The sequence below is a fragment of the Mauremys reevesii genome, linkage group 3 (assembly GCF_016161935.1).
Source record: "Mauremys reevesii isolate NIE-2019 linkage group 3, ASM1616193v1, whole genome shotgun sequence".
NCBI classification, from domain to species: Eukaryota; Metazoa; Chordata; order Testudines; family Geoemydidae; genus Mauremys; species Mauremys reevesii.
In genome coordinates this window covers 81,216,183-81,230,982 of record NC_052625.1, presented here as the reverse complement: position 1 = coordinate 81,230,982, position 14,800 = coordinate 81,216,183, and the positions used below count along the sequence as shown (strand labels likewise).

The following is a 14,800-nucleotide window of genomic DNA, read 5'->3' as shown; positions in this document are numbered from 1 at the left end:
TATTGCTTCAAGCTCTCTCCAATTTTAGGCAGAAATCACTGATTTGGATACACTTTTTTTTCACATTTTGAATGTTTATTTTCAACCATAACATCTGGAGACTTTTTAAAATGAAAGCTAAAACCTCACTAACAATTGAGGTCTGTCTGTTCTCCACCTTATCCAGATAGTTTGTCGTAATGTTGTGGGAAACATTGCTGTTACTTCAGATGTTCTTACTCATATTTAAATTCCTAATCCTTGTTTAACTATTACAATTGTTGTTTGCAATGTTGTTGTAGCTGTGTTGGTCCCTGAGTATGAGCGGGACAAGGTGGGTGAGGTAATATCTTTTATTGGACCAACTTCTGCTGGTGAAAGAGACAAGCTTCCAATCTTCACAGAGCTGAAAAAGATATCTGTGGAGCTTGAAAGCTTGTCTCTTTCAGGCCTTGTCTATACTACAGAGTTTTGTTGACAAAAGTCATGTCGACACTCAAAAAGCGCTATATTAAAAATTGGTATTGCATGTTCACACTCGCTCCGTCTGTCAGCAGAGCATGTCCACAGTTGGGACATCTGTGGAATATCATCGACAGTGTGATTAATGCACTGTGGGTACCTATACCATAGACCAGCTCGACACCTTCTGTCGCTAGGTCTTGTGGGGAGACGGAGCAGATCGTGGTGCATCTTGGGACTGGCCTCAATGTCCCATGATGCATCACTTTCTGTTCCAGCATTCCATGGGCTTCTGGCTTTCTTTCACGGCATTTTTCAACAGCCCTTGTTTGCTGTGCCCCCAACATCTTTGTGAGAAGGGGTGGATCCCACAGTTCTGATAATTGTCATTAAGATATCGCAGATGGCAGTGCAGATAATTACAAAGTTCTAACTGAAGAAACTCCCAGTTACCTGACATGCTGTATGATATGGAAAGGAGCAACTTTAGATTGCTTTAGAGCTCGTCCCAGCCCTGCGGCGCAAGGACACCAGAATGAGAGCTGCCCTTTTGGTAGAGAAGCACTGTGTGGAATCTGGCAACTCCAGACTGCTACTGGTCAGTCGCAAATCATTTTGGAGTTGGGAAGTAGACTGTTGGGGCTGCGTTAATGCAAGTGTGCAGGGCAATTAATTGCATCTTGCTATGAAGGATGGTGATTCTGAGAAATGAGTGCATGAAATAGTGGACAGTTTTGCAGAAATGGGTTTCCCTAATAGTGGTGGGGTGATAGATGGCGCACACATTCTAATTTTGGCACCAGACCACCTTGCAATGGAGTACATCAATAGGAAGGGGTATTTCTCCATGGTGTTGCAGGTGCTTGTGGATCACTGTGGGTGTTTCACTGATATCAACGCGGGATGGTCCAGGAAGGTACATGACACACACATCTTCAGGAACATCGACCTGTATAGAAAGCTACGAATGGGGACTTTCTTTCCAGACCAGAAGATTACAGGGGGGGATGTTGAAATGCTGATAATGGTCCTGGGAGACCAGGCGTACCCCTTACAGCAATGGCTCATGAACCCTTACACAGGAAACCTGCACAGCAGTAAGGAGTGGTTCAGCAACAGTCTGAGTAGGTGCTGGATGACAGTGGAATATGTCTTTGGCAGATTAAAGGTGCGCCGGCGATGCCTTTATAGCAAGTTAGACCTCAATGAGGATGATATTCCCATGGTCATAGCTGTGTGTTGTACATTGTGTAATCTTTGTGAAGCTAAGGGTGAAAGGTTTGCTCAGGGGTGGAGTGTTGAGGCAGACTGTTTGGCTGCATGTTTTGAGCAGCCAGATACCAGGGCTATCAGAGGGGCCCAGAGGGGACAATTTGAATCAGGGAGGCCTTGAGGCAACACTTTGAAAATGAGAGCCAGTAATGTATACCTCTGTGATTGGTGCTGCAATGGTACATGACATGTAGTTTTCCTAGGAAGCAATGGTGAAATTTGGGGCCTTACGTTCCAGTAAGCAAATGATTAAACTGACTGTATATGTATTGGTAGTGCCTGCTATCTCAATTTATAGGAAACAAATAAAAATGAGTTACCGTTCAAAAACTTTGCTTTTATTGCACAAGAAACAACACACACACACACACAAAAGTGCTTGGTGGGAAAGGAGGTACCAGGCTAGGGCAGCTTTCAGAGCTGTGTGTAGGTCCAGCTATCATTTTGAAAATTGTTCAAGGGGGTGGAGTGAAGGGGAAACCGAGAAGTCCCAGAAAGCGGAAAGGACTGTGCAGGCGGTGTTTGTGGGGGGGCACAGAAAAGAGTTCTGAATGTGCTGCAGGGGAGGGCAGGCATGCATCTGTGTTTGCTTCGCCATGACTTTAATCATCCGCTCAGTAGTGTCCTTAACAAACTCCTGATTTTCTTTTCTGTCCTGCCTTTCGGCTTCCCTCCACTCCTTGAGTTCCCTTTTCTCTGCATTGCAGAAGTGCAGTACCTCCCTGAACATGTCTTCTTTGCTCGGTCTTGGGCACTTTCTTATCTGGTGGCCAGCGTGTTTGGGGTGTTCCTCAAGGCCACATCTGCCGAAGCACAAAGAACAATGCACAGAAACATGATTGTTAAGTTCATGCACAGTATTGAAACATGTCAGTAAAATAAAGCTCTGGTAACATATTGTCACTTTCTCATTGACCCTTGGCAAGCACACATCTCGGTGAACATCCAAAGCATGGTGAGTGTTGGCTGGTGGGTGGTGTGCTACATGATGGAAAAGAGGACTCTGCAAGTGTTGAGGTGCAGCCGACTAGGGAAAAATTCTAAAATTCTCCCACACTTTTCCACAGGAGGGGGTCATTATAATAGATATCTCACTCTGAGGGTAAGCAGGGAAGCGAGGGTACATCTGCTACATGCTTGTGGCTTCTGCCCTGGTCCCTATACTGCTTCCCTGTGTGCTGCTTTGGACCCTGCACAAGTGATTGCTGAATGGTGCGGGAAAGTTTCCTACAGTGGGGGAAGGAACAAAGCAGCTCTGCCAAGGAATCTTCAGCAGAGAATTGCCGAGTACCTCCAGGAAACTTTCCTAGAGATCTCTCTGGAGGATTCCCGTGAGATCTCTGTGTGCATCAATACCCTGTTCTGCCTGTTCCTGATTAGCTGCACAGGGAAATGTCCAGCACACAGAAACACAATCAGCCTTGTATATTTCTATACCCTGAACCCACCCCTGCACTACACAAACTGTAGCCACTTTACTAGGTGTCTCTCCTGCTTCTTGCTCATGAGAGAGCAACTGCTGACACTGGCTAGACACCTCCAGAGTGGTGAACAGTTCCTGGCTGCCTGCCCCATGGGTGACCCTGCTGGGAGCTCCACATCATCATGTAACCCCACCTCTTCTTCATCATTGGGTTAGGTTCTCTTTCCGCTGCCTCCGGGCCCGCCGAAGTATCCACAGGGCTCTTGGCAGTGGAGGTGGGGTCACCACTGAGTGTAGCATCCAGCTCCTTATAGAACTGGGCGGTCTTAGGTGCAGTGCTGGAGTGACAATTTGCCTCCCTCGCCTTATGGTACGCCTGCCTCAGCTCCTTTATCTTCGCTCTGCACTTCAGCATGTCCCGATCACAGCCCTTTTCACACAAGCCTAGAGAAATCTGCCTGTAGATATCAAAATTCCTACAGCTCAAGCACAGTTGGGACTGCACAGCCTTCTCTCCCCGTATACTGAGCAGCTCCAGCAGCTCCGTAGTGGTCCAAGCAGGAGAGCATTTGCTGTGATAAGCCATCATGGTCACCTGGGAAGATGCAATGAGACCTCTCCATGCCAAGTCAAGAGGAAATGGAATTTCAAAAATTCCTGGGGTTTCTAAGGGAGAGGGTGGATGGTTGTTTACCTGGCTGCAGGGCAGTGGAATTCAAACTGCTGACCAGATGGGCATTGTGGACACCTTCTGGAGGCCAGTTAAAGCAATAAAATCAAGCGTGGTGTCTACACTGACACTTTGTCGACAAACATTTTCTCAAAAAACCTTGCGTCTCTCGTCGGGGTGGTTTGATCTTGTTGCCAAAACAGGGCATTTTTGCTGCCAAAAGTTGCATCGCAGTCTGCATGCATCCACTGTTTCAACTGTGTAGTGTAGACAAGGCCTCACCAGCAGAAGTTGGTCCAATAAAAACTATTACCTCACTCTACATGTCTCTCTATTAAAATGGTCATACTTCCGGAGTTAACTGCATTTCTGCCTTCTCTATGGTCTGCTAACAGCTACTGCTTATTACATCTCAAGCATTCAGCCATCACCTCTCTGTGGGTGGGGACCTGCATCCCTCTCCCTTCAGATCAGGGGTTTGCGGTCTCCTAGCAATTCACCAGCGACCAGCACCTGCCATTTGCTATCTCTCAGGGACAATTTCAGGGTTGCTAGTGACCAGCCAGCTTTTACAGAGCACAATACATTTATTTTAGGATAGTAACATTTAATATAAAATGAAACAAAGAGTGTACATGCATAATAAGTTAACTATCTTCTAAAATGAGACCCTGGCAGGTTCCAGTCCTTCAAACCCTTCTAGCAGGGTTTTGCCCTCCTGGTTACAAACTCATGACAATTTTTTAATCAAAATGAGAGTCCTCTCAGCTAGTTCAGTCTGGCTTTTTATACCACAAGCTATTTCTTGTCTCCTGGGTATCTTGAATCCATTCTGAACTAATATATGCAATTAACTGCAGAGGGTGGTACTTCTCTGAAGCTGTTTTACCTGTCCCAGGATCTGCAATAATCACGTCCCACTGATTTTAGTTCCTTGGCGAAGCTCAGTAACCCTCTCCCATGGAGCTAGAATACTGTCCGTAGTTCACAAAGATACCTATAACATTTACAGATACAAAAGTGTGTTATTAATCCCAGCGGCTAGCATCTGGCACATCTGAATCTAATAGCTTTTTGGAGTTTCCATGCTTCCTACGTCATTCATCTGTCACAAAAATTACTTAGTTTAACATGCGGTAGTGAATTCCACACATTATATCTGTTTCTTAAAATAGTAAATGTTAAATAGATAAAAATATTTTTAAACATTTCATTGCATTCCCTCGTTGTTTGTTTATTCAGAGGATAAATAGGAAGCACAATATTGCCTTTCTCCAACTCATTTCTTTTTATATACTTTTATCATATCTCTTCCTACTCTTCTCTCAAAGTAAATCTCTCTTTGATGATCGCTGTCTTCCAGCCTCCCGGGCGTCTAATATTTACATTGGCTTTTTCTATCTTTTCTGTTTCTACTACATCATTTTTCAATTGAGGTGGCAAAAATCACACACTACATATTAACAAAGTGAACACTCCTCCACCCATTCTGTTTCCTTGAGAAGTAATACAGGACTTGAGCCAATAACAAGCAGTGATGCTGAAATACATTATTGTACTTGGATGTATGCTTGTTGACTGAGTGCTGCCCTTTGCTTCAGACATTGAACAGAGCTTCCATCTCCCTGTTTTTCTAAGCAATTGTTACAGTGAATGCTGAAGACTGTATTCCACTTTTGAAAGAATGTGTTAATTTTAGTGTTCTAGCCCATATTCCCCACCCCATTCCTGCCACTGTAGAGTAACATATCACACATGGAAAAGATGTAAAAGGATGTTACTACGCAAATGTTGTCATCAGTATTTGCTTTATAAGGGCTTGATCCTAAGACTCCTTTCTTGCCTGAGCCCCAGTTGTTGTACTGGGACTGCCTGGCTGAGTAAGGATTACTGAATAAGGATTTGCAGGATTAGGCCCTAAATTAAGATGGTTTCTAGTTGCTCTAAAGCTCTTCGGAAACCTATATATGAAAAACAATTTTTTTTTAAAAAACTCCATTAATGTATTGTAATATAAACCCCAAAGCTGCATTAAATATGAAGTCACACATGGCCTGGTTCCATACCTTTTACACATTCCAAACTCCCTTTGACTTCAAAGTGAGACTTTTCTATGTGAGGAATATGGGATTGGGCCCCTAATATAAGGATTAAGATAATACTTTTGGGCTTTTTTTCATCTTCAGAACACTTTACAAACATTAACCTCTATAGGTAAACCTCTTAACAGCCTATGAGATGGGTACAAAATACTTATTTACCTATTATACAGATGAGGAAATTGGCAGAAGATGTAAGAGCAAAATTCTAAATCCTTACTTCCAATGACTTCAATGGGAGTTCTTGAGTAGAGACTACAGGATTTGGGTGTAAGTAACTGCCCTAAAGTCATGGGCAGACTCATTATTAAAGTTAGGAATAAAATTCAGGAGGTTCCTAGCTCCTAGCCCTTGACTTACATCACTAGGTGTGACTGATGTATACTGTGTTGGTCACTGAGAGTAATGGAAGGTTGGAAAGTAGAGTTGGGATTACAAAGACATGAGCTGTTTGAATCAGGCAAATCAGAGAAAGAGGAGAAGGTTGCTGGATTTTTTAATCTTCGGCATTTTCATTACCTATGGAAAAGGCTTTCTTTTGTAGCAGGACAAGTTATCATAATGAATAATGGTAGCCACTATGGAGATAGCGAAAGGAAAGCTTAGTTTATGTGGAATATAACTAGTGTAAAATAGCAATAATATGATTAGCTAAAGAAAGTTAAGTGAATAGTTTGTTCCCCTATTTCTCTCTTTCATTTAGTTTTGTTGGAAGATATTATCTGACATCCCTGATGATTAAAGTCCAGAATTTATCCACAGAAAGATGTGTCACGGGTACTTGCAGAGCCTTACCCGCAAGCTTCTATCCTGGTCTAGAGGGACATCTCTAGATGTAGGTTAAGCCTTCATTCAGCCCATGGCTTCTCTACTTAGGCTGTTAATAAGACTGCCAATAAGCACCAGTTCTGACAGTGGAGGTTGTGATTTAGACACACTGTTCACTTAATCTACCAACTCATTTCATATAATTACCAAACAGCTGTCTGATGGTAATGACTTTAAGTTCATACTAACATTGGACATATTCACACTTCCTAGAGTGGAAAGATTCCTTGTGTAATTACCAATCCCCTGAGCCATCCTGTACCCACAGAGAAAGATTACCACTTCAACAGAAATCATTGCAAAAACATTAATTTATTTTGGAGAGTTGAGAGAGAAAATGGCTCCCGTTTTTTTTCTGGCACCTTTGTAGTAACCCTGGCCCAGGCACTAGCACCTGAAGCTGTGGTGCAGAAGTTCAGAATGCTGTCCTGGGGAAGAGACAGCCAGAGAAAGGGCGGCTTGAGCTGGAGAGGGGGCTCAGAATCTGCCCAAATGGACAGTTGGAAGGCGTTAGAAAAAAAAAAGGAGGTGATAAGAGGCAGTATTGGGTAAAATGGATTTTGCTGAGGAAGGTGGGCCGTGAATGACCATGTGCAAAGCACAGATCATATGACTGGTGAGATGGACCATTGGGACATTGACAGAGGGAATACAGCTTGGGTGCCTGGGAAATGAGTGTGGCCCTCTGGGTGAGGAGCTGTCATTTGTGGATGGAAAGGAGTCTTAGGATCAAGCCCTAAGAAAGGGCTGGAAAGAACTGTGGTTAAGGTTGCCAACTGTCTAATCGCACAAAAACATAAGAAAATAAGAATGGCCCTACTGGGTCAGACTAAAGGTCCATCTAGCTCAGTATTCCGTCTTTCGACAGTGCCAGGTGCCCCAGAGGGAATGAACAGAATAGGTAATCATCAAATGATCCATCCCATGTTGCCCACTCCCAGCTTCTGGCAAACAGAGGCTAGGGATGCCATTCCTGCCCATCCTGGCTAATAGCCATTGATGGACCTATCCTCTGTGAATTTATTTAGTTCTTTTTTGAACCCAGTTATGGTCTTGGCCTTCACAACATCCTCTGGCAAGGAGTTCCACAGGTTGACTGTGTATTGTGTGAAGAAATACTTCCTTTTATTTGTTTTAAATCTGCTGCCTATTAATTTCATTTGGTGACCCCTAGTTTTTGTGTTTATGAAAAGTAATAAATAACACTTCCTTATCTACTTTCTCTACACCAGTCATGATTTTACAGACCTCAATCATATCTCCCCTTAGCTGTCTCTTTTCCAAGCTGAAAAATCCCAGTCTTATTAATCTCTCCTCATACGGAAGCTGTTCCACACTCCTAATCATTTTTGTTGCCCTTTTCTGAACCTTTTCCAATTCCAATATATCTTTTTTGAGATGGGGTGACCACTTTTGCACACAGTACTCAAGGATTTATATGGAGGCAGCATGATATTTTCTGTCCTATTTTTCATCCCCTTCTTAATTATTCCCAGCATTCTGTTCGCTTTTTTGACTGCCGCTGCACATTGAGTGGATATTTTCAGAGAACTATCCACAATGACTCCAAGATCTTTCTTGAGTGGTAACAGCTAATTTAGACCCCATCATTTTATATGTATAGTTGCGATTATGCTTTCCAATGTGCATTACTTTGCATTTATCAACATTAAATTTCATCTGCCATTTTGTTGCCCAGTCACCTAGTTTTGAGAGATCCTTTTGTAGCTCTTCACAGTCTGCCTGGGTCTTTACTATCTTTAATAATTTTGTATCATCTGAAAATTTTGCCACCTCATTGTTTAACCCTTTTTCCAGATCATTTATGAATATGTTGAATAGGACTGGTCCCAGAACAGACCCCTGGGGGACACCATTATTTACTGCTTTCCATTCTGAAAACTGACCATTTATTCCTACCCTTTGTTTCCTATCTTTAACCAGTTACCAATCCATGAGAGCACCTTCCCTCTTATCCTGTGGCAGCTTACTTTGCGTAAGAGCCTTTGGTGAGGAACCTTGTCAAAGGCTTTCTGAAAATCTAAGTACACTATATCCACTGGATCCTCCTTGTCCACATGCTTGTTGACCCTCTCAAAGAATTCTAATAGATTGGTGAGGCATGATTTCCCTTTACTAAAACCATGTTGACTCTTCCTCAACAAATTATGTTCATCTATATGTCTAACAATATTATTCTTTATTATAGTTTCAACCAGTTTGCCTGGTACTGAAGTCAGGCTTACAGATCTGTAATTGCTGGAATCACCTCTGGAAACCTTTTTAAAAATTGGTGTCACATTAGCTATCCTCCAGTCATCTGGTGCAGAAGCTGATTTAAATGATAGGTTACAGACTATAGTTAGTAGTTCTGCAATTTCACTTTTGAGTTCCTTCAGAACTCTTGGGTGAATACCATCTGGTCCTGGTGACTTATTGCTGTTTAATTTATCAATTTGTTCCAAAACCTCCTCTAATGATACCTCAGTCTGGGACAGTTCCTCAGATCTGTCACCTAAGAAGAATGGCTCAGATTTGGGAATCTCCTTCACATCCTCAGCCATGAAGACCGATGCAAAGAATTCATTTAGTTTCTCCACAATGGCCTTATCGTCCTTGAGTGCTCCTTTAGCACCTCGATCGTCCAGTGGCCCCACTGGTTGTTTGGCAGGCGTCCTGCTTCTGATGTACTTTAAATAAAAATTGCTATTACTTTTTGAGTCTTTGGCTAACTGTTCCTCAAATTCTTTTTTGGCCTTCCTAATTGTATTTTTACATTTCATTTGCCAGTGTTTATGCTCCTTTCTATTTTCCTCACTAGGATTTAACTTCCACTTTTTAAAGGATGCCTTTTTGCTGCTCACTGCTTCTTGTACTTTGTTGTTTAGCCACGGTGGCTCTTTTTTGGTTCTTTTACTGTTTTTTTTAATTTGAGGTATACATTTAAGTTGAGCCTCTATTATGGTGTCTTTAAAAGTTTCCACGCAGCTTGCAGAGATTCCACTTTTGGCACTGTACCCTTTAATTTCTGTTTAACTAACCACCTCATTTTGTGTAGTTCCCCTTTTGAAATTAAATGCTACAGTGTTGGGCTGTTGTGGTGTTTTTCCTGCCACAGGGATATTGAATTTAATTATATTATGGTCACTATTACCAAGCGGTTCAGCTATATTCACCTTTTGGACTAGATCCTGTGCTCCACTTAGGACTAAATGAAGAATTGCCTCTCCTCTGGTGGGTTCCAGGACTAGCTGCTCCAAGAAGCAGTCATTTAAGGTGTCAAGAAACTTTATCTCTGCATCCTGTCCTGAGGTGACATGTACCCAGTCAATATGGGGATAATTGAAATCCCCCATTATTATTGAGTTTTTTATTTTAATAGCCTCTCTAATCTCCCTGAGCATTTCACAGTCACCATCACCATCCTGGTCAGGTGGTCGGTAATATATCCCTACCACTATATTCTTCTTATTAGAGCATGGAATTTCTATCCATAGAGATTCTATGGTACAGTTTGATTAGTTTACAATTTTTACTTCATTTGAGTCTACGCTTTCTTTCACACATAATGCCACTCCCCCACCAGCATGACCTGTTCTGTCCTTCGGATATATTTTGTACTCTGGTATTACTGTATCCCATTGATTATCCTCATTCCACCAAGTTTCTGTGATGCCCATTATATCAATATCCTAATTTAATACAAGGCACTCTAGTTCACCCATTTTATTATTTAGACTTTTAGCATTGGGTATATAAGCACTTTAAAACTTTGTCTCCTTTTAGCTGTCTGACATTACATGATGTAATTGAATGGGACTCTTTTTTATTTGATTGTTTCTGATCAGACCCTGCCTGTACTTTATCATTTTCCATCCTCTCGTCCTCACTAGGACATAGAGTTTCTCTATTATTAGATCCTCCCGTAAGGGATGTCTGAACCACGTGCTCCTCCACATCCAAACACCTTGCCCCGCACCCTTCCCCGCCATTTCCCCAAGGCCCCATCCACTCCATCCCCCTCCCTCCAACGTTTGCTCTCCCCCACCCTCACTCACTTTCATCGGGCTGGGGCAGGAGGTTGGGGTGCAGGAGTTGTGGGATGGGGCTGAGGGGTTTGGAGCATGAGAAGGGGATCTGAGCTGAGCCTGGAGCAGGGGGTTGGGGTGCAGAAGGGGGTGCAGGGCACAGGCTCTGGCAGGGAGTTTGGGTGCAGGAAGGGGCTCAGGGCTGGGGCAGAGCGTTGGGGTGGTAATGTACATTAAATATAAAGTATTGTTTGTTTTCATATCAGTTTTCTCCTCCCTCTATTCTCCATACTAGCTATCATCCTGTGCTTTGGCTTTTCACAGTCCCTCTGGCAGATCTAGTTATATTTTTGAACCTGGAAGTTGTGACCCAGGGACTTGGTGCCAAATGGCAAAAGGCACAGGAGGTGCATATGGTTTTACAGGAATACTGTGGGTTGGATATATGCATAATAGTTCACCAAAGGGTAACATGTGAGGTCTCTGGTGAGAGCCAGTGGTTCACTGGTCATCATAATCCTTGCAAAATGTACTTTTAATATATAAGGAATTAGGAATCTATACTAAAAATTATGATCGTAAGGTCTTGGCGTTTAGGCAGGTCACCAAGAGGTGACATACCTCAGAAATGTTCCTTTCAGGCAGGAGGTAAGAGATATCTATTTTCCTGTTTGGTCGTTTGGGTATTATATATTGTATGTCTATATGCATACTGAACCCCCTTCCAGGCTAAATAAGAGATTGCAAAATCTACAAGATGAAATGAACAGCAGGAGGTGTCCTCTTTATGAAAAAAGACAAAGGACTGTTCTGGTATATCTAGTGGGGGCAAAGAAACACACTGAATCCTTCATGTAGAAGGCAAGCTGACAGCATGTCAGCCTCATGTCACAGCCAAGGCTGGGTATAAAACACTGAAAGGAGTTTGAGTGAACTAAACTCTACAAGACACAAGAGTGTTAATTAAGTCTGGTATCTAGAATGTGTGTTTATGATTTTATTTTATATGTTGCCATTTGTTTTAAATACTTCTTGCTATCGTTTGAATCTCTGTGCTTTGTTAAATAAACTTATACTTGATTTCACTGTAAACATATCTAAGTGCTACGTGTTAAGTGGAGAGGTGATTTGAGGTGAAACTGGGAAGCTGGAGGCCACTGTTTCTTCGGAAAAAGTGAATCTGTGAATACTGCAAGTGCCCAGTGTACCATTGGCTGGACACTCCAGGGAGATGCTCAGAGAGCTCAAGAGTGGGACTGTGCCTATTGCTAACTTGTAGAGAGACAGTGGGGCCTGTGAGGCCTAGAGGGGAGGGCTTGTGTTGCCCGTGGCCAATGGAGTTGGGGAGCTGACTCCTGACAGACACAGACAAGGCTTCCTCAAGCTAAGGGCGGGTGGTAGCGTGGTGCCTCGCAACCTTGAGAGCTCCCGGGAGGTGTCACAGAAGTCTTTCAGCAGAAACCCTGCGCTACATACTGATGGAGTAGCAGCTACTGAATATGAAACTAACTACAATGTCTTGAACTACTGTAGGCTCTCTCCATTGCCCACCCATAGTAGTATAGCAGAATTTGATGTTTCAGTTAAGAAGGGGTATGGGAATTTGTTTATCAAAAATAACTTATCTGTACATTTTGTGTTACTGACTCTTAGGCCTGGTCTACACTGGGGGCGGGAGGGTTTGAACTAAGGTACGCAAGTTCAGCTACGCGACTAGTGTAGCTGAACTCGAAGTACCTTAGTTCGAAGTACTTACCCGTCCTCACGGCGCGGGATCGAAGTCCACAGCTCCCCCGTTGACTCCGCCACCACCATTCGCGGTGGTGGAGTTCCGGAGTCGACGGGAGCACGTTCGAAGTTGGATATATCGCGTCTAGATGAGACGCGATATATTGAACTCCGAGAAGTCGATCGCTACCCGCCGACCCGGGCGGGTAGTATGGACGTACCCTTAAACCCCAAACCTCTGTTTACCTGAATTCCACTGGTTACCAGACATCATTATTGAAAATAGGCCATTGGTGCAAAGTTCATAATCTTGGCCTTCTGCTTAAACGCTCATGATATCTACTACTGAAACATACTCTGTGTTAGTTCTCTCATGTGGATAGCTAATAATACAATACTGTTTTCTCATTTTTATATTGGAATGTGTTGCAAAGCCAATGAATTCTGATACATGTCTTTACAGAAGTATCACACATCACTTTTTATTAAGTTTTTTTACCTTATGGTAGAATGTTATGTCATGTCTGGAAACCAAGAACATTTGAAGTCCTATTTAAATTGCCTTTATATTTTTTCATGAATGAATTATATATCATGGCTGTCTGCCTTAATTTAGGTTTGTGCAAGTCAGAAACTATGCAGTACTTTGAGGAGAAAAGTGAGTGATATTGAGACCCAACTACCAGCTTTACTTGAAGCCAAAATGCTTGCTGTATCAGGTAAGGTTTACGTGATAAGAGATATGATGGTAATGACTTTCAGTTCTTACTAGCATTGGACATATTCACACTGATTTCCTAGAAAAGAAAGATTCCTTGTGTAATTACCACAATGTCTTAGAAAATGTTTAGTGAGGGGGGTATGTAATAGTCGTACTGAGAATGTGGTATCTTCGCCATAGTCCAAATGTATAAATATGTGATCAGTACATGTTAAAAGTACCTACCACTCTTCAGTATCAGAAGAGCCATAAAAATAACAAAACGTGTAATAATTACATGTATGGGTTTTAAATGACACTGTAAAATGGAATATAATAATTAGTAGCTTCTGCTATTTAGATCATTAAACAACTAATGTTGGCAGCAAAAGAGCAATTTGGTCCTTGGAAGCACTCGTGCGTATTATTTACAACCTGTAAAACACTGAAATGTGAATACAGAGCCTGATTCATGACAGGGTTACATGCCACTTATTTGGGATTACTGCACCATTTACTAAGGAAAAAAGGCTAAGCATAATTTAGTTTCCAAGTTAAAGAGCTGGCTTTTGTAGTTCAGAAAGTCTTTCCCACACATGTAAATAGATACCTCTCCATTAGGCACCTGCTACAGAGGATAAGCCAAAGTAGAGGAGGTGTGGATTCAGGCAAAAAATGTGTTCAGTCTTGCACCAAATTAAAGGAAGAGGTCCGTGTGTATTTTATATGTGCCAGAAGGACACACATGACCTGTGCTGTGGCTATTTGCTCTCTTAATTAGAAGCTATAGTAATATTTACAAAAGCATACATAATTTTAGAATAAAGTATCATGAGGCGTCACGTACTGTTTTCTACAGCTGCATAATGTAAAATTTGAATGCAGACTTCATCATCAAACAAAATCCAAATGGAAATAATTAGGGCCCTGATCCCTGCAAGATGCCAAACATCCTCAATTTCCATAGTCTTCCACGATTCTGTTACAGACTACAACCCCTTATGTTTTGCTTGGGTAAGAATTGCAAGGTCAGAGCTGTAATGGTTTTTCTTGTGCATATGTTAAAGAAAGATGGATCTGTGTATTTTTTTTGGACCCACGCACCAGATTCACCAGTATTCTCCAGCTGCTTTGTGCAAAGTAGCCAGAAACCAGATTTACAGTTCTTTGTGTTGCGAGAGCGAAGAAGCCATTAAGAACTGGTGCATGAGATTTTGACACTTTTAGAAAATAAAATGTGTTCATCAAGTGAAATCTTCCGTAGCAAAACATTTTGTACTAGTTTTTAAAAGAGGTTGCTTAGGGTTCAGCAAGGGATGCAAGAGACAATTTAATGCGTCTGTAAACTGTCTTCTCAGTGTTATGAATATGTTGCTGTTGCATGCCTTTTTAGGAGTGACAGCACTGTTTCTCAGCAAATTACCATTTTTTCACTCTGGCCCTCTGAAAAGCTCTTCTAGTTCAAGAGTATTACAAGGATTTTATAAAGTGTTCCTTCATTTTTCCCTTCCCAGATGTCTATATTTTGCTTTCATATGCTGGCAGGAATGATAACTGTTAACCTCTGACAAAACGGGAGCAAATTATTCTGAAGTTTGATATTTGACAGAA

General features: G+C 42.2%; 1 protein-coding gene across 1 annotated transcript in view; it reads left to right on the top strand.

The window, feature by feature from the left end:
- The window catches only part of DISC1 (DISC1 scaffold protein), a 345,826-nt gene that overhangs the window by 136,851 nt on the left and 194,175 nt on the right, over window positions 1–14,800 (top strand). Inside the window, 1 exon segment of the mRNA XM_039530205.1 lies at window positions 13,106–13,208. Within this exon segment, the coding sequence (XP_039386139.1) occupies window positions 13,106–13,208 (103 nt within the window).